The following is a 21,263-nucleotide window of genomic DNA, read 5'->3' as shown; positions in this document are numbered from 1 at the left end:
CCCCGCCTCCGCAGGGTCCGCTGGGCCACCCCGCATCCGGAGACAGCGTCTCAGCCCCGCCTCTTCCGGCTGGGTGACGGCCTTGTCGGCCGCCGTAGTTCGCGTCTCCCCACAGCGCGTTTCTCTTCCACTAGAACGCTAACATGTCAGGCTTCGGCCGGCCTTGCTAGGAGCTTGTGTTCTTCCCGACCCCTCGGGTTGCGCTGCCGTGTCTTCCGCGGCCTCTTCGTTCCCTGTTGCTTGGGATTCCGCGGCCGCCGTAGCGCTTCGTCGGCGCGAAAGGAGCCCTCGGCGCCGCCATACTCGGATTCGGGGCGGAAGGTGTTGAGTTCCAAAGTTTTGTTTAAATGGACCACTGGTTTTGGCTTCTGTGATCCTTGCTTGCTTTGCTGTGCAAAGAACCAGTGACAGACTCGGCGCGAGCCCAGACCTGAGAGCGTTTCCCCAGACCTTGAGCTATGGTTCCCAAAGTGATGGCATCTCACCCCAAGCCGGTCTGCCAATTAGGAGAGGCCCAAAAGGGTGAGGGAAGCCAGCCAATCACAAAGGTCCCCTTTGTCTCCTTGAGCAATTTGACCTGTATTGGTGTGTCTCTGAGCTTAAGAACTGCCTCAAGCCAGTCTGGTTGAGACTGGGATCTTTGCTTTTGTACTGTTGGGTGTGGAAACTGGGCTGTCCGCGGTCTGGGATCTGTCCTTGGACTTTGCATTTGGGGGATCGCCCGGGATCCCCAACGGCAGAGAGGCCTCCGCACGGGACATTGACACTTGTCTGAAGCAGGAGGGTCGCCGGTTGCAGGTGAGGGACACGTCGCCCCATCCCACAGCAGCCCCGAGAGCAGTCGACTTCCTTTGGTAAGGAGCGGGGCGTTTGAATCTTTGAAATCGCGCATAGGATATTGTTTTGATTGAAGTGTGTTTGTGTCTGGTGTGAAACAGTCTTAGATTACAAATGTCTTTTTGTTTGCACAGTCGTTTAGTTATTGCTCTGTTATTAATGTTGACGGATGTACAGCCCAAATTAAACTGGTTCCCGTAGATCCCCTCCAGTGCGGGATTTCTGCTATCCTGATCCGTTTGTCTTTGCGTATTTGAATTTTTTGTTTATTGCCTAATTACGGGACAGAGTTGGTGCACTGTCTATGTTAACTGCTTTTCTGATTTCAGAGGCCAAGGTAAAAATTTATCGGTTGAAGTAAAAAAAAGGTAAGTTAGTCACTTTCTGTTCAGCAGAATGGCCGACTTTCAATGTTGGGCGGCCTAGGGAAGTAACTTTTGACCCTAAAGTTACTGCACAGGTTTGCCGGATTGTTCTGGACCCTGGGCCTCATGGACCAGACCGGGTTCCGTACATTCTTTTTCTTTTTTTTAAGATTCATTTTACTTTATTATTATTATTATTGGAAAGACAGATATACAGAGAGGAGGAGAGACAGAGAGAAATATCTTCTGTCTGATGATTCACTCCCCAAGTGACTGCAACAACAGCCAGAGCTGAGCAGATCCAAGCCAGGAGCCTCTTCTAGGTCTCCCACAAGGGTACAGGGTCCCAATGCTTTGGGCCGTCCTCGACTGCTTTCCCAGGCCACAAGCAGGGAGCTGGATGGGAAGTGGAGCTGCTGGGATTAGAACCGGGGCCCATATGGGATTCCGGTGCATTCTAGGTGAGGACTTTAGCACTAGACCACTGCACCAGGGCCAGGTTCTATACATTCTAATGGCAGGATCTTGTTGAAAATCCACCCTCTTGGGCCTGGCGGCGTGGCCTAGCGGCTAAAGTACTCGCCTTGAACGCACTGGGATCCCATATGGGCACCGGTTCTAATCCCGGGTGCTCCACTTCCCATCCAGCTCCCTGCTTGTGGCCTGGGAAAGCAGTTGAGGATGGCCCAATGCATTGGAACCCTGCGCCCGCGTGGGAGACCCGGAAGAAGGTTGCTGGTTCCCGGCTTCGGATTGGCGTAGCACTGGCTGTTGCGGCTCTCTTGGGGAGTGAATCATCAGATGAAAGATCTTCCTCTCTGTCTCTCCTCCTCTCTGTATATCTGACTGTAATAAAATAAATAAGTCTTAAAAAAAAAAAAGAGAAAAGAAAAGAAAAAAAAAAGAAAATCCACCCTCTTGGCTAAAGCCCTTTCTGTTTGTCTCCCAATCTCAGGTAGTTGTAGCCCACACTCCCTGGTACTCCCGCGCATCTAAAAATGAAACTAACGTGGTTGAGTCCCCGCCTAAGGTGCTACAGGAGTCTGGGGGAATACCCAAACTCGATGGATTTGGACCTAGAAGCCCCCAGAGGTGTCCCACCCGTTACCTCTCACCCCTGCAAGAAGCTGTAGTATTGTCAGGAGAGGTGTCGGCACAGTAATTCCAGCCCACGGACCAGCATTTGGGACCTGGTCACAGCGTGCTGCCGGGATTGAGGCGTTCTCGTCCACAATTCAAGCTTTTACCCTGTGCGCAGTTGGTCTGGTGGGGTTGGACAGAAACAGGACATACCAATACTGGCCCTTCTCTACTAGTGACCTGGATAATTGGAAAGCCCAGAATGCCCCTTTATGTGAAAAAAAACTAAAGATTTGATTGATTTGTTTGAATCGATTCTGTTTACTCACAACCCCGCATGGGATGACTGACAACAATTACTTAAGGTCCTGTTTACAACAGAGGAGAGAGACGGGATCCTGGCAGAGGTGCAGGAGCAGGTTCCCGCAGAAGACAGCCACCGACCACCCAGGCCCATCTCATCCATGAAGGATTTCCCTTTGACCCGCCCCAACTGGGACTTTGATCAGGCTTCAGGTAGGGAGCGTCTCCGCGTGCACCGCCAGACGCTGATGGCTGGTCTCTGAGTGGCAGCTCCTAAGCCGACCAGTTTGGCTAAGGCAAATGCTATAAGTTAGGAACCCACTGAGAGCCCGGCAACATTTCTAGAAAGAATCCTATATGCATTCAGACAGTATATACCCCAGTGGATCCGTTAGCTGAGACCAGAGCAGCAGTAATCCTTCGTTAACCCGGCAGCACCAGATATTCGGAAGAAGTTACAAAAGATAGGTAGGAGATCAGACAGTGCAGGAATTATTTAAAGTAACAGAGAAGGCGTATAACGCAAGAGACTCCGGAAGAGCAGCAAGAAAGATTGAGGCAGGAAGATAGAGAATTTCGGGCTAAAGAAAATCGAAAGACTCAGAGGGAGCTTGCTAGGATTTCCTTTGCTAGAACTAGAAAGGACGGGGGAGCCAGAGATGGGGTAGGAAGACCCTGGCAGGCTGGCAGAAGTCCTACCCGATCATCTAGAAAAGGACCGATGTGCCTATTTAAACAGAAAGGACACTTGGCGCGAGAATGTCCCGAAAAAAATAAAGAGAAGAGAGCGCCAGTCTTGTGAAGATGGCTCCCGTAGGCAGGCTCCAGCCCAGGATTTAGTGGCTGATGAAGACAGCAGTTAGAGGCGACGGACCTCGGATCCCCTCCCCGAGTCCTGGAGGACTTAACAAGTGGAGGAGACCCCGGGAAAATTCATGGTAGACACGGGAGCACAATATTCAATGATTAATAAAAATCAAGACAAACTGTCTACCAAGACTAGTTGGGTGCAGGGGGCAACAGGATCCAGGCTGTATGAATGGACCACCCAAGGAAAGGTAGATTTGAGAACAAAGCAAGTAACTCAGTCTTTTCTAGTCATTCCCTGAGTGCCTGCCCCGTTAAGACCAGGGCATGTGAGTGACTGATGGAGAGGGGCAGCCCATCCAGGTATTAGCCATGCAGTTGAGCAATGAGTACCATCTATATCAAGAACCTAGACCCCACCTCCCGGGATTTCCCCTGAAATCCTGACCTGGATTTTGGAGTTCCCTGAGGCATGGGCAGAAACTGCTGGGCTTGGACTGGCTAGCCATCATGTCCCAATATTGGTGGAACTTAAACCAGGAGCACAGCCCATCTAGGTCCACCAGTGTGCAGTGACTGCTGAGGCCAGGAGGGGAATAACACCTCACACCCACAGAACAGATGGCCTCAGGATTTAAAAATTCACCAACTCTCTTTAGTGACACACTAGGTGAAGACCTGGGTCTCATTCTCGTCTAACCATGTTACAATATGTAGATGATCTATTATTGGCTGCATCTAGTAAAGAGGCTTGTTTAATAAAAGGCACCAGAGATTTGTTGCAGACTCAGGCAAGCTTGGGCTATCGGATGAGCACGAAAAAAGCCCAGGTTTGTCAAAAAGAAGTGACCTATCGGGGATATAAGTTAAAACAAGGAAATCGCTGGCTGATCAATGCTATGAAACTAGCTGTTCCGAGTCTTCCGATCCCCAGGAGCCCACGGAGTGTCCAAGAGTTTTGGGGGATCCGTTGGTTATTGCAGACTATGGATTCCCCAGTTTGCTGAAGTTGCTAGGCCATTTTATGAGGGGTGCAAAGAAACAAAAGATTGGACATGGTCTCCAAAAACGGAAGAGGCATTCCTCTATCATGGTGAGCACTGTTAGAAGCCCCTGCCTTGACCTTGCCCGATCCAACTAAACCTTTCTAGTTATTAGTGGATGAAAAGTCGGGTATAGCCAAAAGAGCATTAAACCAGACTTTGGGTCCCTAGAAACAAACGGTGGCATATCCATCCAAGAAACTGGACCCAGTTGCAGCTGGCTGACCGCCGTGCCCCTGAGTCATTACCACCACAGCAGTGCTAGTCCAGCATGCTGATAAACTGACATTTGGCCAACAACTAATTGTAACCTCCCCACACACTATTGAAGAAGTATTAAAACAACCCCCAGGCAAGAGGATATCGAACATCCGCATGGCCCATTACCAGGGACTCCTACTGGATGCACCTCACATCCAGTTTTGAGGACCCACCACCCTAAGCCCAGCCACTCTGCTGTCAACACCTGAGATAAAGATCCCCTTACATGACTGTTCTGAAATCCTGACTGAAGTGACCTCGGTCAGAAAAGACCTCAAGGACCAGCCGTTAGCCCACAGTGACCTGTGTGGTTTACAGATGGAAGCAGTTGCGTTCAGAATGGGCAGCGGTATACGGGGGCCACAGTTGTGGACGTAGAGCGCAAGGCTGTATGATCTAGGCACCTTCCCAGAGGAACATTTGCCCAAATAACTGAACTGGTGGCCTTGACACAGGCCTTAGAAGCGGGCCCAGGGGAAAAGGCTGTATATATGGACATCTGATAACGCCTTCGGGATGGCATATATCCGTGACGCCGTTTATCATGAGCAGGGCTTCCACACCACTGAGGGAAAAAAATTAAAAATAAGCCTGAAATCCTAAGCCTCCTGGCGTCTGTCCGGGAGCCCAGGGCAGTTGCAGTCGTACATACCCCAGGACATCAGAAAGGTTTCGGTTTAGAGGCGGAAGGAATCGAGCTGCTGATGAAGCCCCCCAGGCAGTTCGATATGCAGACCTCCCAGACACTGAGTGTCTCGAGCCGCAGACCTGCCAACACCCGGCTGGGTAAACTGTCCGCAGCCCCAGAGTCTCCAGAAGATATATTACGGCCAGGCAATAAGTTGGAGCCAGAGAGCAAGATGACAGATAGTACTGAGACTCTGATAATAGGCTGCTCTTACCTGAAGACTTAGGAAAGCATCTCCTGTTACATCTACATTGCTCGACTCCTCTGGGAGAGAAACAGATGCCTACCCTCCTGGAGTCAGCCAGACCTCGATTTCAGCATCAGTGACAGGTGACCCGTAAAATCGTGGATGAGTGCCAGGCCTGCCAGGTCACGAAGTCAGGAAGAGTTAGAAATCAACATGCAGGACCCGGCGGCGTGGCCTAGCAGCTGAAGTCCTCGCCTTGAACGCACCGGGATCCCATATGGGCGCCGGTTCTAATCCCGGGAGCTCCACTTCCCATCCAGCTCCCTGCCTGTGGCCTGGGAAAGCAGTCAAGGATGGCCCAATGCTTTGGGATCCTGCAACCCACATGGGAGACCTGGAGGAAGTTCCTAGCTCCTGGCTTTAAATCTGCTCAGCTCCAGCCATTGTGGCCACCTGGGGAGTGAATCAATGGATGGAAGATCTTCCTCTCTGTCTCTCCTCCTCTCTGTATATCTGATTTTGTAATAAAAGTAAATAAATCTTAAAAAAAAAAAAGAAATCAACATACAGGTGCAAGGGAAAGGGCCTGGAGGCCAGGTAAGAATTGGGAAGTAGATTTTACTGATGTAGGGCCAGGAAAATATGGGTATAAGTATCTATTAGTAATGGTAGACACCTTCTCAGGTTGGGTTGAAGCCTTCCTCACAAAGCAGGAAACAGCTATAATAGGGGCTAAAAAGTTGCTAGAAGAAATTATACCCAGATTTGGGGTGCCCAACACCATTGGCTCTGACAATGGACCATGATTTGTTAGCAGAATTATCCAAAGCTTCACCTCCATTGTGGGGACTGATTGGAAACTACACTGTGAGTATAATCCCCAGAGCTCAGGACAGGTAGAGCGAGTGAACAGAGCCCTGAAGGAGACTTTGACTAAATTGGCAATAGAGACTGGCGGGGACTGGGTCACGCTCCTTCCCTATGCATTGTTTCGAGTCCGGAACACTCCATATGTGTTAAATCTGACCCCCTTCGAAACTGTACATTTCACCTCACCCTGTATTACCTGAACCCCCTGATTTAGACCCCTTACAGGGCCCACAAGACTTACTCAGAGCTGTCAAAGCTGTCTGTGAAGTTCACAAAGAGATTGGGCCAGTCCCACAGGCTGTGTATAATGCATCTAAGAGACAACACACCCCTGCACGTGACCTAGAGCCCGGAGAGTGGGTTTGGGTTAAACGTCATCACCGTAAACCTTTAGAACCAAGATGGAAAGGGCCTTATGTTGTTCTTGTAACTCCCACTGCCCTTAAAGTGGATGGATCAGACCCTGGGTTCATCACTCCCACATCCAGAGAGCCAGTACAGAAGAGACTGAACAGTTCAGAAAGAACTGGAAGGCAACTGTCAACCCAGATGATCCCCTAGAAAAGTGGCCGAGATTGGCAACTCCGACGCCATCGGGAGAAGATGACAACTGCTCGAGACTGCGGCCTGACCACGGTGAGCAGGGACAGTAAGACGCCCCCTTCCTTCTTCTCTTTTTCCATTGCGGTGTTATCTGGGCTACAGTTAACGGACAAAGTCCTCATTAGCCATATAAGATCATCTGGAAATTAAGTAACGGTAAGACCTACGAACTCCTAAACCACTGCCACACACCCTTTTAATTCGTGGTGGCCGGATCTGAATTTCAGCCTAAGGGACTTAACTGGGGTGTCGTGGGCTCCAGACTTTGTATGCAAGGTGGGGTTCTTTGCGTGTCGGATTATGCGGGGGGAGAGAGGGTGCATAGTTATTGCAAGAGCTGGAGCTGCGTAACCTCCAACGGCGGAAACTGGAAATGATCAGTTAAAGGGTCTGATTTAATCCAGCTCTCCTTTGTCCACCCAATGAAACCAGAAATGTGGTCCTCCCGTTTTACTGGAAACTCTTGCGGTGGGTCCCAGTCACATTCACTGAGCAGGGAAAAAGGGATGAGAGGTGGCTATCCAGACTGACCTGGGGTGTCATGATCTGTGACCTCTACGGCCCCACAGGCATCCTGCTGTTAACTCAAGACAGTGGAACCCACCGCCGTAAGGGCAGTAGGCCCTAACCGAGTCTTGAATCCAAAGACCAGATGACACACACCAGGACCCTCCTGGAATGCCACTAATCCCGCCGATACGACAGCCCGTGAGAGAGAAGGGCCAGATCAATTTGATCAGGAAAATAACACAAAGGACCCTCTCTGTAATTCAGTCAGCATATCAGGCCCTAAATTCTACCAATCCTGAAGCCACAGAGGCCTGTTGGTTAGGCTTTGACATAATACCCCCCTTCTATGAAGCAATAGCCTTAAATACAACTTTTAACATTTCTAGCCAACAGAGCAACCCCCAGTGTCCCTGGGGAGACCAGGAAGTAGGCCTCACCGTGCAGTCAGCTTCCGGAAGTGGAGTCCGTGTGAGACAAGTGCCCCACACACAATCTGTTAGCCGCCCAGACTATTTTAAACTCCAGCGGAAATGGTAGTTGGACAATACCAAGTGTGGAGGGGTGGCTGTGCTCCAAAACGGGACTCACGCCCTGCTTCAGTTCACAGATATTTAACAAATCCCAGGAATTTTGCATCATGGTGACCATGTTTGCCAAGGTTTTATATCATCGCGACTCTGCCATGTGTTCCCGCCGGGTTGGGATCTGGTCAGCCTTCACCGCTGTAACCCTGACAACGCTTTTCAGCCTCGGGCTGGCCGGGCCTGGCATGGCTCCGCTACCAGCCCGCCATGAGGGCCGTGGCGGATGAGATACAGAGAAGTTACAGTCTCTAACTTACCTGGAAAAATCACTCGCCTCCCGCTCCGAAGTAGTCCTCCCAAGTAGAAGGGGCTCAACCTAACCCTTCTACAGCAGGGGCCACACGCCGCGCTACGACAAGAATGCTGTGTTGACGCAGACCACGCAAGCGTGGTGAGAGTCTATGGCCAAGGTTCCGGGGGGACTAGCTAAGAGAGAGAGACCTACAGGAAAGTTGGTTTGAGTCATGGTTTAATAAATCCCCTTGGCTAACTAATATTTACATTATTAGCTCCATCAATTATATTATTGCTGTCCTTTTGGCCCTTGCATTCTAAATAGGTTTGAAACTTTCATTAAAGACCAAATACCATCCAACTTCCAGTTGTCAGGCAACAGTACCAACACTTATCAGGCGGCAGCTTCTGAGAAAGAGTTCTCATGTGCAAAACAGAAAGGGGGAGAATGTTGGGTTCCAAAGTTTTGTTTAAATGAACCGCTGGTTTTGGCATCTGTGATCTTTGCTTGGTTTGCTCTACAAAGAACCAGTGTAACGCCATGATAGACTCGGTGCCAGCCCAGGCCTGAGAGCGTTTCCCCAGACCTTGAGCTACGGTTCCCAAAGTGATGGCATCTCACCCCAGGCCGGCTGACCAACTGGGAACAGGCCAGAAGCCCCCAGGCTGAGGTGAGGGAAGCCAGCCAGTCATCACTGTGCCTCATCTGGTGTGTACGTAACTGGGTAGAACTGCCTGAAGCCAGGGGCGGGGTCCTTGCCCACACTCCACTGCAGGGGAATGAGGCTTAGCTCGAGCTAGCAATAAAGCTTCTTTGCTTTTGCATTGTTGCTTGTGGGAACTGGTCTGTCCGTGGTCTGGGGTTTGTTTGGAGTTTACAAAGGGAAGGGCCCTTCACCCGGGATCCCCGCCTGGGGACACCTCTTCTGTGCTCTCGTAGTTCCCCGGTTGGGGCTCCCACAGCCACCCCATTTCTACGTGGGAAGCTGATGGGTGTCCTGGTTGGGGCGCACATGCACGGTGCCCTCGCGGCCCTGCACACAGGCTGGGGGAGGCCCAGAGGGGACCTGGGTATCTAATAAATATACATTGATCGCTGTACTGTCTGTTTCTTCCGCTTTCCTCGAGGCCTCTCAACTGCAGTGGCATCTCTCCCCGGACCCTCCAGGCTGGGCTGGACACCCCCGCTCAGCCTGCCTGATGTCCTGGGCACACCCCTCCCCACTCCTGCCTGCTTTGTGTCATCACACTGTGAGTTGGGGGGCTGGGAGGTGTGTCCCCCGTTGGGCTAGCAGACGAAAGCTCAGCGTGGTCCCTTCCACACCTGTGCCTTCAGCCCTGGTCTGGAGTGCCTGCAGGATAAAAGGTAGCGGTAGTTGGGAGCCCCCTCTGATAAAGGTCCCGGAATGTATAGAGGCAGGCTCGCAGACCAGGGATACAGTGAGCATGCTGAACACACACACAGAGAAAGGGATTGAGACTGAAGCCAAAGTGCTGAGTGAGTTTTTTAAAATGTGTAAGTCTGGGTCCGGTGCGGTAGCCTAGTGGCTAAATCCTCACCTTACATGCACTGAAATCCTATATGGGTGCTGTTTTGTGCCCCGTTGCTCCACTTCTGTTCCAACTCTGCTTGTGGCCTGGGAAAGCAGTGAAGGACGGCCAAAACCTTGGGACCCTGCACTAGTGTGAGAGACCCAGGAGAGGCTCCTGGCTCTGGCCAAATCAGCTCAGCTCCAGCCATTGAGGTCACTTGGGAAGACAATCATTGGATGGAAGATCTTCCTGTCTCTCCTCCTCTGTATATCTGCCTTTCTAACAAAAGTAAATAAATAATTTTTAAAAATGCGTTAGTCTACATCGGAAGCCTCTCCCCAGAACGTGCAGCCCAGACAACTCTGCCAAGCAGAGGTCTATTGAGGAGGCAGGTGAACAGACCAGCCACCAGCCGGCTGGGGTCAGCTGTCCTTTCCTTCAGGGATGACCCCTAGGGGAGAGCTAGATGGGTTTTTATAGAAAGAGTGAGTTATACAGCCACAGGAACAGGGTGAGTTGGGCAGCCACAGGAGGCTGCCCAGGGGACAATGGGTGGACAGTGGGTGGGCTGGAGCAGCCACAGGAGGCTGCCCTGGGGACAATGGGTGGACAGTGGGTGGGCTCCAGCAGCCACAGGAGGCTGCCCTGGGGACAATGGGTGGACGGTGGGTGGGCTCCAGCAGCCACAGGAGGCAGTCATAGGAACAATGGGTGAATAACTCCTACAATATTGATTCCTGGAACCAAGGGTTGCAGGCAGGGCGTGCTAGCCCAGTGATCTGGCCCCAAAAGCAGGAAACTGGCAAAGCATTTTGTACAGAAGCATCAAGAGCAGGTTAGCAAGCTCATGCAGGCCTGAACCAAACTGACTCCATTTTGTGACCGGATTTTACACTGGGTCTGCCAAGTGGAGAAGAGGGATCCAAGCCCCGGAACCATCCCCTCTGCCCCACAGGAAGCTGAGTTTGGAAGCACAACAGAAACTCTGATACAGGCTGTGGGCATCCTGTGAGGTGTCCTAACTGCTGATCCAAATGCTCACCCACTTTATTTTTTTTTTAATATGTATTTATCGGAAGTCAGAGTTACAGAGAAATATCTGCCACCTGCTGGTTCACTCCCCAGGTGGCCACAACCATCAGTGCTAGGCTGGGCTAATGTCAAGAGCCAGCAGCTCCTTCCAGGACTCCCCCATGGGTGTAGGGCTCCAGAGACTTGGACCATCCTCCGCTGCTTTCCCAGGCTATTAACAGGGAACTGGACTGGAAGTGGAGCAGCTGGGACTTGAACCAGCGCCTGTATGAGATGGTGCTGAAGGCAGCAGTTTGTCCTTGATACACTATGTCCCATTCTCCCTTCCACATCTGATATACTTAGGTTCCCATGACCTGTTGCAGCAGGATGGTCTTACAGTTACACAGGGCCCCTGTGGAGCCAGGTTTGCTGCTGCGTGGCTGTCCAGCAACTAAATCACTTGTTTACTGCCAAGGGTCGTGAGATTCCCCGGGACAGCCTCACTCTGCCCTCCACTAGGGGGCGCCCAGCACCAGTCAGGGAGCTGGAAAGGCACGAGGGGGTGAGAACCCACACTTCAAGGTCCTGGACAGCACGGATTTGGGAGAAAGGTGGGGGCTTTCAGACTCCTGAATTGAGAAACAGGGAGTCTGGGGTGCAGGACTCCTGAGTTCTAGGTTCGGGGAGGTGGGGTCTGGGGTCCTGAAGGGAGTAAGGCTGGAGAGAGGCAGGGAGTTTGGGAGCTGCCCAGGCCTGGCCGGAGGCAGAGCTGGCCTGGGCAGTGACTTGCTTTGGCTCAAGTCTGTGGGAAACAAGAACACAAAGCCAGGATTGTTCCCGCAGGGTCTCCCCCTCCTTGTCACCCCCTGGGTGTGCTTGGCAGCCCTCACTTCTTCCCAGGCTCTGGGGACTTGGGGGCACTGCCCACAGCCCTTCCCCAGGGGCCCTGTTTTCCACTGGACTCACAGCTGCTCTGCCTGAGGCACTGGGAACGGTGCCCTGAGGGCGTTGAAAGACCCTGGCTGCGGGGTCACAGCCAAGCAATGAAGAGAAATAGGGCCGGCGGCCCAGTCCCCATGGCACCTGTGCTCCTGTCTGCGGCCCCTGGCACCGGGCACCTCCTGTGATTCCTGCTAGCACTGCCAGACACCTTCTTCCACCCTCCCCTTCTGGAGCTGGGGCTCAACCTGGCACCTCGCCCTCCAAGCATCCGTGCCCAACCACCAAGGATGCAGGGGTCTGGCTGCGTGGCCTCCACCGGAGGTCAAGACCTGGCCAGAGCGCCAGCAAGCCCAGGCAATGCTATTCCCTTTCCCAGTAGGGAAACAGACTGCAAAGTAGGAATCCCGTTGTACTTGGGCCAGGACCCAGGGGCTAGCACTGGGAGGGTCCCCATGTTGGTGGGGGGCGGGACAGGGCAGGACGATAGACCCAGGACTTCGTCACAGAGGGACGAGTGTGGCCGAGTTGTCAAGGAACCCAGCCTTCAGAGACCCGACTCCCTGGGCCCTGGCCCAGCTGGACACCAACCCTGCCAGCAGCTCAGCTGGGACATGTGGGCGCCAGTCTCCCCTGCCCAAACACCCACTGCACCTCCCAGTCACAGGGGACCACTGGACAAATGCACAATGATGGCACATTGAAGGGGGGGGGCAAGTAACTTGCATTTATTTTTCATTTGATTTAAAAGGCAAGAGAGCAGAACTTCCAACCATTGGTCCATTCCCCACAAGAGCCCGCAACAGTTAGGGGTTCGGCCAGGCCAAAGCGGGGAACCCAGCACACCATCTGGGGCCACCCATGTGGGTCACAGGCACCTTTAAAGTGCCAGTCCAGAGCTGTCCGCTGCCAGAGGCCACTGTGGACTCTCTGGTTTGTCCATTTACAGCAGAGAAAGCTGGGCCTGCGAGGACAGTGGGCTCCTGGGGCCCCTGTGGGTGACTGATGGCCACCTCTCCCCTACCCCCATGCATACAGCAGGCGCTGACTTAGTGCCACCTGGACTGAAAGTACCCCTCCAGCTGGGCTCCAGGGACCTCAGAAAAACCTGAGGCTTTGTGCAGTTCAGAGAGAACGAACTCAGTCTGTTTTTTTTTTTTTTAATTATTATTTTTATTGGTCAAAATTCAGGCTAGAGCTGGGAACGGACTGCTGGGGCTGGAGCTGAGTGTGGTTCCCGTGGTGGGTCAGGATGGCCAGGGGGTCCTGGCAGGAGGGTGGCGGGGGTGCGCTGGGGCCGAGTCTCCCCTCCCCCGTGTCAGTCATCTCCCTTCAGCAGGGACAGGATCTGGTCAGTGAAGATGCTGGCGTAGGTGGTCATGGCTGCCGTGCTCTTGGTGTACATGTCCCTGGGGAGAGAGGACAGAGGGGTGTTGGGGGAGGGGGAGCTGCACTCCTGGACTAGAGGCAGCGGCTGGCGGGATCCCACAGTGGCTACCTGATTTTCTCGTCCATGGAGGCCAGGTACGAGTTGTGGTACAAGCCTTGGGCGGCGGCCTTGGCCGAGTCCCAGTAGTCGTACAGTGACTTCTGCACCTTTTCCATCAGGGCAGGCTCATCTTGCGCAGGGACGGGGGTCCCCTGGACTACTGCAGGGGCAGAAGAGAGTGGGGGGATGGGGAGTGAGGGCTGATGGGGCCGCAGGAGGGGAAGCAGCCAGGGGCAGGGAGAGGACAGCAGGGGAGTGGGGAGGGGGACGGACAGAGGCAGGGTCTCCCAGCAAAGCTGCTAGCCCAGGAAGCTGCTAGCAGATCGTCCCCCACTCACCACAGCCCAATGCCAGCAGGATGACACACAGAGCCAGGAGGAGTCGAGTGTCCATGGCGTCTGGGGTAGCCTGCAATGCTGAGCGGGATGGTCAGGGGAAGCTTTTACCTCCGGTCGGCCCCACTGGCAACGGGATTCACTCTAGGAGGCTTTGTGGAGCACCAAGCCCGGGGTGCTCCAAGCAAGCCGGGCCAAGGTCACCTTGGGGCAGGAAGGCACGCAGTTAAGAACCAACATCCCAAAGCCTAGGGCCTGGGTTCAAATCTTGGCTCTGTCTCCAGTTCCAGCTACCAACTACTGTGCCTCCTGGGAGACAGAGGGTAGCCCAAGGACTGAGGTCCCTTCCATCCACATGGGAGACCCGAATGAGGAGTTCCAGCCTTTGATTTGGCCCAACCTGGCTTTTGCGCACATTTGGGACACAAGCCAGTGGATGGAAGATCTCTCTGTCCATCTCTCTCTCTTAAATAAATAAGTCAAAAAAAAAAAAGCCAACACCCAGTGCTTGCCCACTCACTAAACACTCACGCAGCCCTGTGCCTGGTGGATATCCTAACTCCACAGATTCCACATCAATACCCAGACATGCGTGGGGGTCCCACTGGACAGCCTCCGCCCCTTCCCCACGGACCCCCGCTGCCAACTCCTCTTACCGAACTCACAGGCAGTCCTCGCCAATCCAGGCTGGGCAGACGGGCTTTATAGCTGACCCACCCTTGTCCCTGGCCCAACCGCCACCTTCTCCTGGCCTCGGCCAAAGTCCTGGCCAACATAGCCGCTGGGACGGTGGGGGGGAGGGTGGTGGAGGGCAGGAAGGGCAGTGACCCTAGCTGAGATCAGCGGCAGGGACCCCGTGCTGGGAAGTCCTCCCTCCCCACACTATATCAGTGGGGTCGGGGTCGGGGGCTGCTGAGGGCTGACATACACCACAGGAAGAGGGTCTGGGGTCCCTGGAGAGCGAAGCTCTGAGGCAGGGGCTGCCCCTCCCACTAGGAACCTGCTGACCTGCACCTGTTCCCCCCGGAAACCCAGGCGCCATGAAGTCTCCCTCTCCTGACCAGTGGGTGGTAAAATCTCCCCATCCCTTCTCCCCAAACCATCCAGGTACCACCCCTCTACTCATTAACTCCCCGGGGAGTGGTGGTGGAGCGTGCTGGGAGGGAGCGGGCAGCAACACAGGTGAGCAGGGGTTTATTGTGAACTGGACACCTAAGGCCACATCCTCTGTCCCACACAGAATCTTGAGGCACAGGCCCTGGGCCTTGCTAAGGAGGCTGTTCCTGGAGCTAGCAAACCAGGCCTGCGTGCGGGGACCCAGGTCTTGCAGATGGAGGGTACCAGGGCGCCTGCAGGAGACAGGAGGCAGTAGCTGAAAACCCTGCAACTCCTCCATCCACCTCTACTCACCCCCTCCTCCCTCACACCCAGGGGTCCAGCCCCTCCTCCCTCACACCCAGGGGTCCAGGCCTCACCAGAACTGCTGCCCCCTGTCTCTGGTCCTGGCCACCAGCGACCCCACCAGCTTCTTCACCAAGCTTGGCACCAGGCTCCAGTGGCTGTCCTCAGGCGCCGGGGTAGGGGTCTCCACAGTCACATGCTGGGGGAAGCCAGAGGGCAGTTCAGGAACCCGCTGTCAGTTTTGGCCTCCTCCCAGCCGCTCAGGTCTGCCCCTCCGTCGCTTCAGTGGCCTGGGGAAGCCCCTGGCAGGCCCCTCACTGCCTGCTTTCCTGCACCTCCGTCCACCTGTGCCTTCTGTCCCATTCTCTGCGCTCCCAGGGCCTGGACCATTGCTCCCTCACCTCTGTCCACCTGTACGTCCCTCCCCTGCTTGCTGAGGCCTCCTCTCCCTCACCCTGTCAGGCTGCCCTGGACACCCCCCGCCCTGTAGTTGGCCTGGGATTTTCCCCCGCCTCCATGGGTCACAGTTTACATCCTGGCACCCTGACACACCTGTCCACCCTGTGCCCACGCACCTGGACAAAGCCCACAGAGGCCACTGGAGGGACATATGCATGCACACACCCTGACACAGAGGCAGCCTGGGCCCTGCTGTGGGGTCTCGGCCATGACAAGGATCTCTGGGACTTGATTTCCTCTTTGTAGACTGGGACAATAAGGGCCCCCTCTCCCCCAGAGCCATTGTGAGAGGAGTCACTCCACAAACACCCCACATCTGAGTGCCTGGTTCCAGCCCTTGCTCATGGAAGACAAGAAGATGCTGGCTTCAGGACTCGGGTCCCAGCCCCCCCGTGCGTGGGACACGCAGATGGAGTTCTGGCCTTCTGACTGAGCCAGCCAGCCCTGGCCCTTGCAGACATTTGGGGAATGAACCAGCAGATGGAAGCTCTCCCCTCTCTTCCTATCCCTCTGCCTTCTGAAGAAAAGGGAAATGAACAGCACTGTTGAAAAAGCACCTCAGATTCACGCATTTAGGGAACGTCGTGAAGAGACGGCGTAGAGACTAGCGCGGCTCTGTGCCCGCATCACACGCAGCCTCAGCTGAATGTGTGTGGCTCATGTGTTACGTGCAACCTTACCCGAGCACGGACGGCCCCTCCCTGCGCATGCGCGCTCACAGACATGTCCCTCTACCTGCACACACAAGGACCACCGTCATTTGTTTCAACATCTTTCCCTCCTCACTCAGCCCCTGACACGGCCACCCCAGCCTCGCGTGCACACACACACACATACACTCACACACAGGTCCCAAGCCTCAAGTCCACAAAACTCCCAGGTCATACTCTCACCCCTCCCAGGTAGGGTCCCAGTACCTGCCCGCTCTTTCCTCACCAGGCCAGGACCAGCACCCAGAGGCACAGGGAGGGCAGGGACAGTCAGGCACCTGCGGCTCAGAGGCAGCATTTCCGGGGCTTCTTCCCTCTGTCCCTCTGTGCTCAGCTGTCCAGCCCGGGCAGGGGGGCAGAGAGGTAGGGGGGCAGAGACAGGCTGCTCCAAGCAGAGCCCTCCCCTGGCCACCTCCCACACCCGTTGGCAGGGACTTGCAGGAGAGGGCGCAGGGTGACAGGGCCTGCCCCTGCTGGCCTCTCGCTCCCAGGCCTGAGAGAGGACAGTGTCCTGGACCTCCAGCATTGAAGCGGCTGCTGCTCCAGGCTCTCTGGCCTTTAATAGTCCGTGTGTGTGTGTGTGTGTGTGTGTGTGTGTGTGTGTGTGTGTGTGAGTGAGTGAGGTGTGCCTGGTTTCCTTGTCTGCTAAACGTGGGGGGGGGGGGGCGGGGGGTCCTGGATCTGAGCATCAGAACTTTCCAGAACAACAGGACACACGAGACTTGCTCTTTGTGGGGAGCCTGACCCATTGGGTACTCACAGCAGGGACTCTTCCTTGTTGCTGAGGCACCCCCACGCCAGAGGGAGAGGCCCAGCCTCGGGCTCCGCCTCTCTCCTTCCCTGGTGGGCTAGGACACACAGGACACACACACTAACACACACACACCACTGGGCTCCCAGCTGCCCTGTCCTTCACTGTACCCCTTGGGTGAAGACATTCCCTTCTCTGGGCTGCAGTCTTTCCATCTGTGAAATGGGTGTGACAGCACCCAGTTCACACTCATACGCTCTCACACATACGAACACATGTCACACTCACACACTCAGACTCACACATTCTCTCACAAACACAGCCTCACCCCTGGGGATGCAGCTTGACCTGGTCCCAGGGTACCCAGGGGGCTGGATGGTCTAGCAAGGGCAGGGAACTTTGCTCCTGCCAGGGCTGTGTGCACACACACCGCAGTCCACAGACCATCCCCAGTGACCCACCATAAAGTCAGCCCACCGTTACCGCATTGGTTGTTGAGTCCCACCCTCAGTGACTTTGGTAGGACAGAACCGCATGATTTGCAGAACATTCCGCACCCCTGGGGGATGCCCAGGTTTGTCTGAGTTTTAGAGAAGCAGCAAGCAGTTCTTTAGTATGTGTGCAAGGATGTGTCGAAAAGTTCATGGGAAGGGGGGCTTTCCGGAGGACTTCTTTACAGGCAGGGCCATTGGGAAGTCCACCTGTAATTGCCTGTAATGTACATTTCCCAGGAACTTTTGGAAGACCCCCAGTGCTTCAGGGCAAGACCTAGGAACTGCACACAAGCTGCCCAACCACCTGCGCTTTGCTGTGCAGCAGAGCTGCGAATGCAGGGGGACAGCTTGCTTTTTCATTTTTCTCAAGAGAGGCTGCATCTAGTATTTTGACTTGACGCTTCTGACCCCTCAGCCTGAACAACTGGACCAGAGCACCCATCAGAAGGCAGTTTGTTTAGCCCAGGCTCCCCGCAGCACCCGCCCCAGCAAGTCCTCCACACAGGTTTTCTAGTGCTCAGCAACATCCAACCATCCCACTTCTGTTTGGAATGATGAAAATGTCCTGGCAGCAGAAAGAGGCCGGGCTTGCTCAACCCAGCGAGAATGCCTCGTGCCACTGACACACCACTCCGAGCAGTACGTGTGTGTGTTTTAACCACAGTACAAGCTGAGGTCGCCGGTGGTGACCCTCCTGGGAAGGTCTGTAGCCTCTAGCAGCGGACCTGGGTTCAAGTCCCGGCTCTGCTTGCGCTCCAGCTTCCTGTCCATGTTCCTGGGAAAGCAGCAGGTGAGGGCCCAAGTCCTTGGGCTCCTGTCCTCCTGCACGGAGACCCGGATGGAGTACTGAATTCTAGGCTTTAGCCTGACCTGGCTCTGGCTGCAGTGGATGGGAACTTTTTCTGTCTCTCTTTCAAACGAAAGGAAAAAGAAATATGTAATGGCAGCACAGAGGTGCAAACAGGCCGTCTGCCTGGCGCATTAAGGCAGTTCAGTGTGGGGTTCAGAGCCTAACTAACCTCAGCTCTCTCCAGTCGTGTGACAGCCCCCCCCCACATACCCCCCCATCCTGCCTCGTGCAAGTTGCTTAACCCCTCTGGGCAGTCCCAGACACTTCCTGACTCGGCAGCGGGTGGCCGGGAGAGTCGTCACCGCAAGGGCGCCGGTCCCTGTCAGCTGCTATTGACTTAGCACGCACCTCTTCCCCCCTCCGCCCTGCACAACCTCCGTTACCCCTTAGGCAGACACCAGACCGTGTCTAATGGCCACCATCTTACAGATGTGGAAACTGAGCCTGAGGGGGGCACGAGGGCTTCCCCTACTCTCCGGCCCTGCCAAGACCCTTGGCCCCCACACAAAACAGCAGGGAGACAGCACAGCACAGGGGGAAACCTGGAGCGGGGCCGGGTGGGCTGGGCGCGAGGGAGCTCTCTGACCTCTGTCCCCAGCTCCAAGGTTGGCGCACAGGGCGGCCTCGGCTGTTTGCTATCCGCTGCCTGCAATGTTTGTCCATCTCAGGGACAGGAATGGGCTGAAGGTCGTGGAGGGGGGTGGGGAGGGGCTCAGGGGCCACTGACAAACAGCTGCAGGGGGAATGGGGGCAGAGGGGCCTGAGATCTGGCGCCCAGTGTCCTCCAGGTCTCCAGGCCTGGCTGTCAAGCCCCCAGTCACCCTCTCAGCTCTTTCTTTCCACCCTGGGACCCCCTCCTCAACACCTTGATCTACCTTCTCTAAACCCATCACCTCCCTCGGGGCTGTGGCAGGTGGAAACAGGTGTGAAATGGTATCTCTCTCCCTTCCTAACTTGCTTTTTCCAAGGCTGGTTTTGAGACTGGCACGGTGACTCAACAGGCTAATCCTCTACCTGTAGTGCCAGCACCCGATATAGGCAGTGGTTTGTACCCTATCTGCTCCACTCCCCATCCAGCTCCCTACTTAAGGCCTGGGAAAGCATCAGAGGATGGTCCAGGTGTTTGCGACCCCACACTCGTGTGGGAGACCTGGAAGAAACCCCATGTTTCAGATGGGCTCAGCTCGGACCATTGAGGCCATCCAGAAATCACCAGGAATCTGAAGTCAATCCAAGTACACAAGGATGGTTTATTCAAGCTCAGCATGTCTGAGCTCGGGTTCTTGGTTGAGAGCAGGCAGCTGGCTGGCCAGTCGGCCAGGACCAACACCCCTTACTGGAGTGTGGCCCCGAACAGCACATTCATAGGGTTTTTATAGGGACAATCCACAATATCTAGAAAGGGGGCAATTCACAATAGCCTGCAAGGTAAGAGGAAATACCACAGATTCCCTACCTATCTCGACTGGACAGCCCAGGCCTCCAGCAACTAAGGAAAGCACCCACTTAATTACTTGGAGCCACCTGTGAGACAACCAGACTTACGTGGGTCTTGATTAGTAAGAATTGAGACCCATTAGTGCTAAAGGTCACATAGGCCCTTTGGTCTGCAAGCTCAACACAGTGAACCAGCAGATGGAAGAACTTTGTGCCTCACCTCTCTGTAAATTTTCCTTTCCTATAAAAATAAATAAATCCTTAAAAAACAGAGAGAGACTGTTTTTATTTTATTTGAAAGTGAGGACAACAGAGAGAGGAGAGGGAAAGCAAAGAGAATCTTCCATCCGCTGGTTTACTCCCCTAATGGTCACCAATAGCCAGGGCTGGATTAGGCTGAAGCCAGGAGCCAGGAGTCTCTTCCAGGTCTCCCACATGGGTGCAGGGTCCCAAGGCTTTGGGCCATCTTTGACTGCTCTCCCAGGCCCCAAACAGGGAGTTGGATGTTAAGTAGAGTAGCCAGGATTAGAACCGGCACCAATATGGGATGTCAGCACCACAGGGTAGAAGACTAGCCTGTTGAACCACTTCCAGCTCCTTGAATACACACTGTTTTTCAGATATTTAATTTGTAACTATTTCCCCTATAAAATCTGAAACATTTGTGGCTGTATGACATGTGTGTTTATTGTAATTTCATGTCAAGGATGATGTTGTTGACCCTCTTGCCTACCCTCTGTCTCTCTTTTTAAAGCTGTATTTATTAAAAAAGTAGTGTGACAGAGAAGGAACTCGCGCGCACGCGCACACACACACACACACACACACAGTCTTCCATCTGTCGATTTACTCCTCAAAGGACCACACCAGCCAGCGCTGGGCCAGGCTGAAGCCAGGAGTCAGGAACTTCATCCAGGTCTCCCACACGAGTGGCAGGGACCCAAGCTCTTGAGGCAGCACCCACGCTCCCCACGCATGTCAGCAGCAAGACAGATGAGCAACAGAGACGCCTGGGCTTGCACAGCTGACGGGGGTGCAATGCCCACTCCCCGCACTCCCCGCACTCCCCTCCCCGACTCTTCCCCCTGCGCTGTGTCAGCATCCCACACCTCCTTTCTTGTGCTGCAATCTGAGTCTTACTGTTTTATCAGTTCCCTGGGCCAGAGCCGGGAGCTGCTTCTGGGGCTTTGGCAGCTTCCCTCTGTGTGTGTGTGTGTAGGAGGGTGGCCCTGCTGGGACACCAGCACACAGTGCTCAGTATGAGCATGCTGCGGATTTGCGCTGACGCCAGTGCACACTCGCAGGGCTGTGTGGGCAGCTGCCCAGGTGCACACGCCGTCATCCACACACCTGGGGACGGGCTGGGCTCAGGAACCGCTAAGGGCGCCCGACTCAGCCGCCTCCTGCTTGGAGGGAAAGGCCAGCTCAGGGGCAGCCTGCTTCTCTGACCGACACAACACCAGCAAGAAGGTACGAGAA

At 54.6% G+C, this 21,263-nt stretch overlaps 2 protein-coding genes across 2 annotated transcripts; both read right to left on the bottom strand.

Moving 5' to 3' along the window:
• Positions 1 to 13,176: 13,176 nt before the first annotated feature.
• APOC2 (apolipoprotein C2) lies at positions 13,177 to 13,768 on the bottom strand. The gene is made up of 3 exons (XM_004597957.3): positions 13,686 to 13,768; positions 13,357 to 13,507; positions 13,177 to 13,267 (listed from the first exon to the last, which is right to left on the bottom strand). Exons 1-3 carry the CDS (start codon positions 13,738 to 13,740, stop codon positions 13,177 to 13,179), a joined length of 297 nt encoding a protein of 98 aa, XP_004598014.2. The 5' UTR covers positions 13,741 to 13,768.
• Positions 13,769 to 14,800: 1,032 nt separating this feature from the next.
• On the bottom strand, positions 14,801 to 15,473 carry APOC4 (apolipoprotein C4). Its single transcript, XM_058673937.1, has 4 exons — positions 15,402 to 15,473; positions 15,158 to 15,315; positions 14,895 to 15,031; positions 14,801 to 14,838 (listed from the first exon to the last, which is right to left on the bottom strand). Exons 1-4 carry the CDS (start codon positions 15,471 to 15,473, stop codon positions 14,801 to 14,803), a joined length of 405 nt encoding a protein of 134 aa, XP_058529920.1.
• Between the last annotated feature and the right edge of the window lie 5,790 nt (positions 15,474 to 21,263).

The sequence above is a fragment of the Ochotona princeps genome, chromosome 16, assembly GCF_030435755.1.
Source record: "Ochotona princeps isolate mOchPri1 chromosome 16, mOchPri1.hap1, whole genome shotgun sequence".
NCBI lineage: Eukaryota > Metazoa > Chordata > Mammalia > Lagomorpha > Ochotonidae > Ochotona > Ochotona princeps.
Note: the sequence above shows the minus strand (reverse complement) of the source record. Positions and strands in the feature narration are given on the sequence as shown.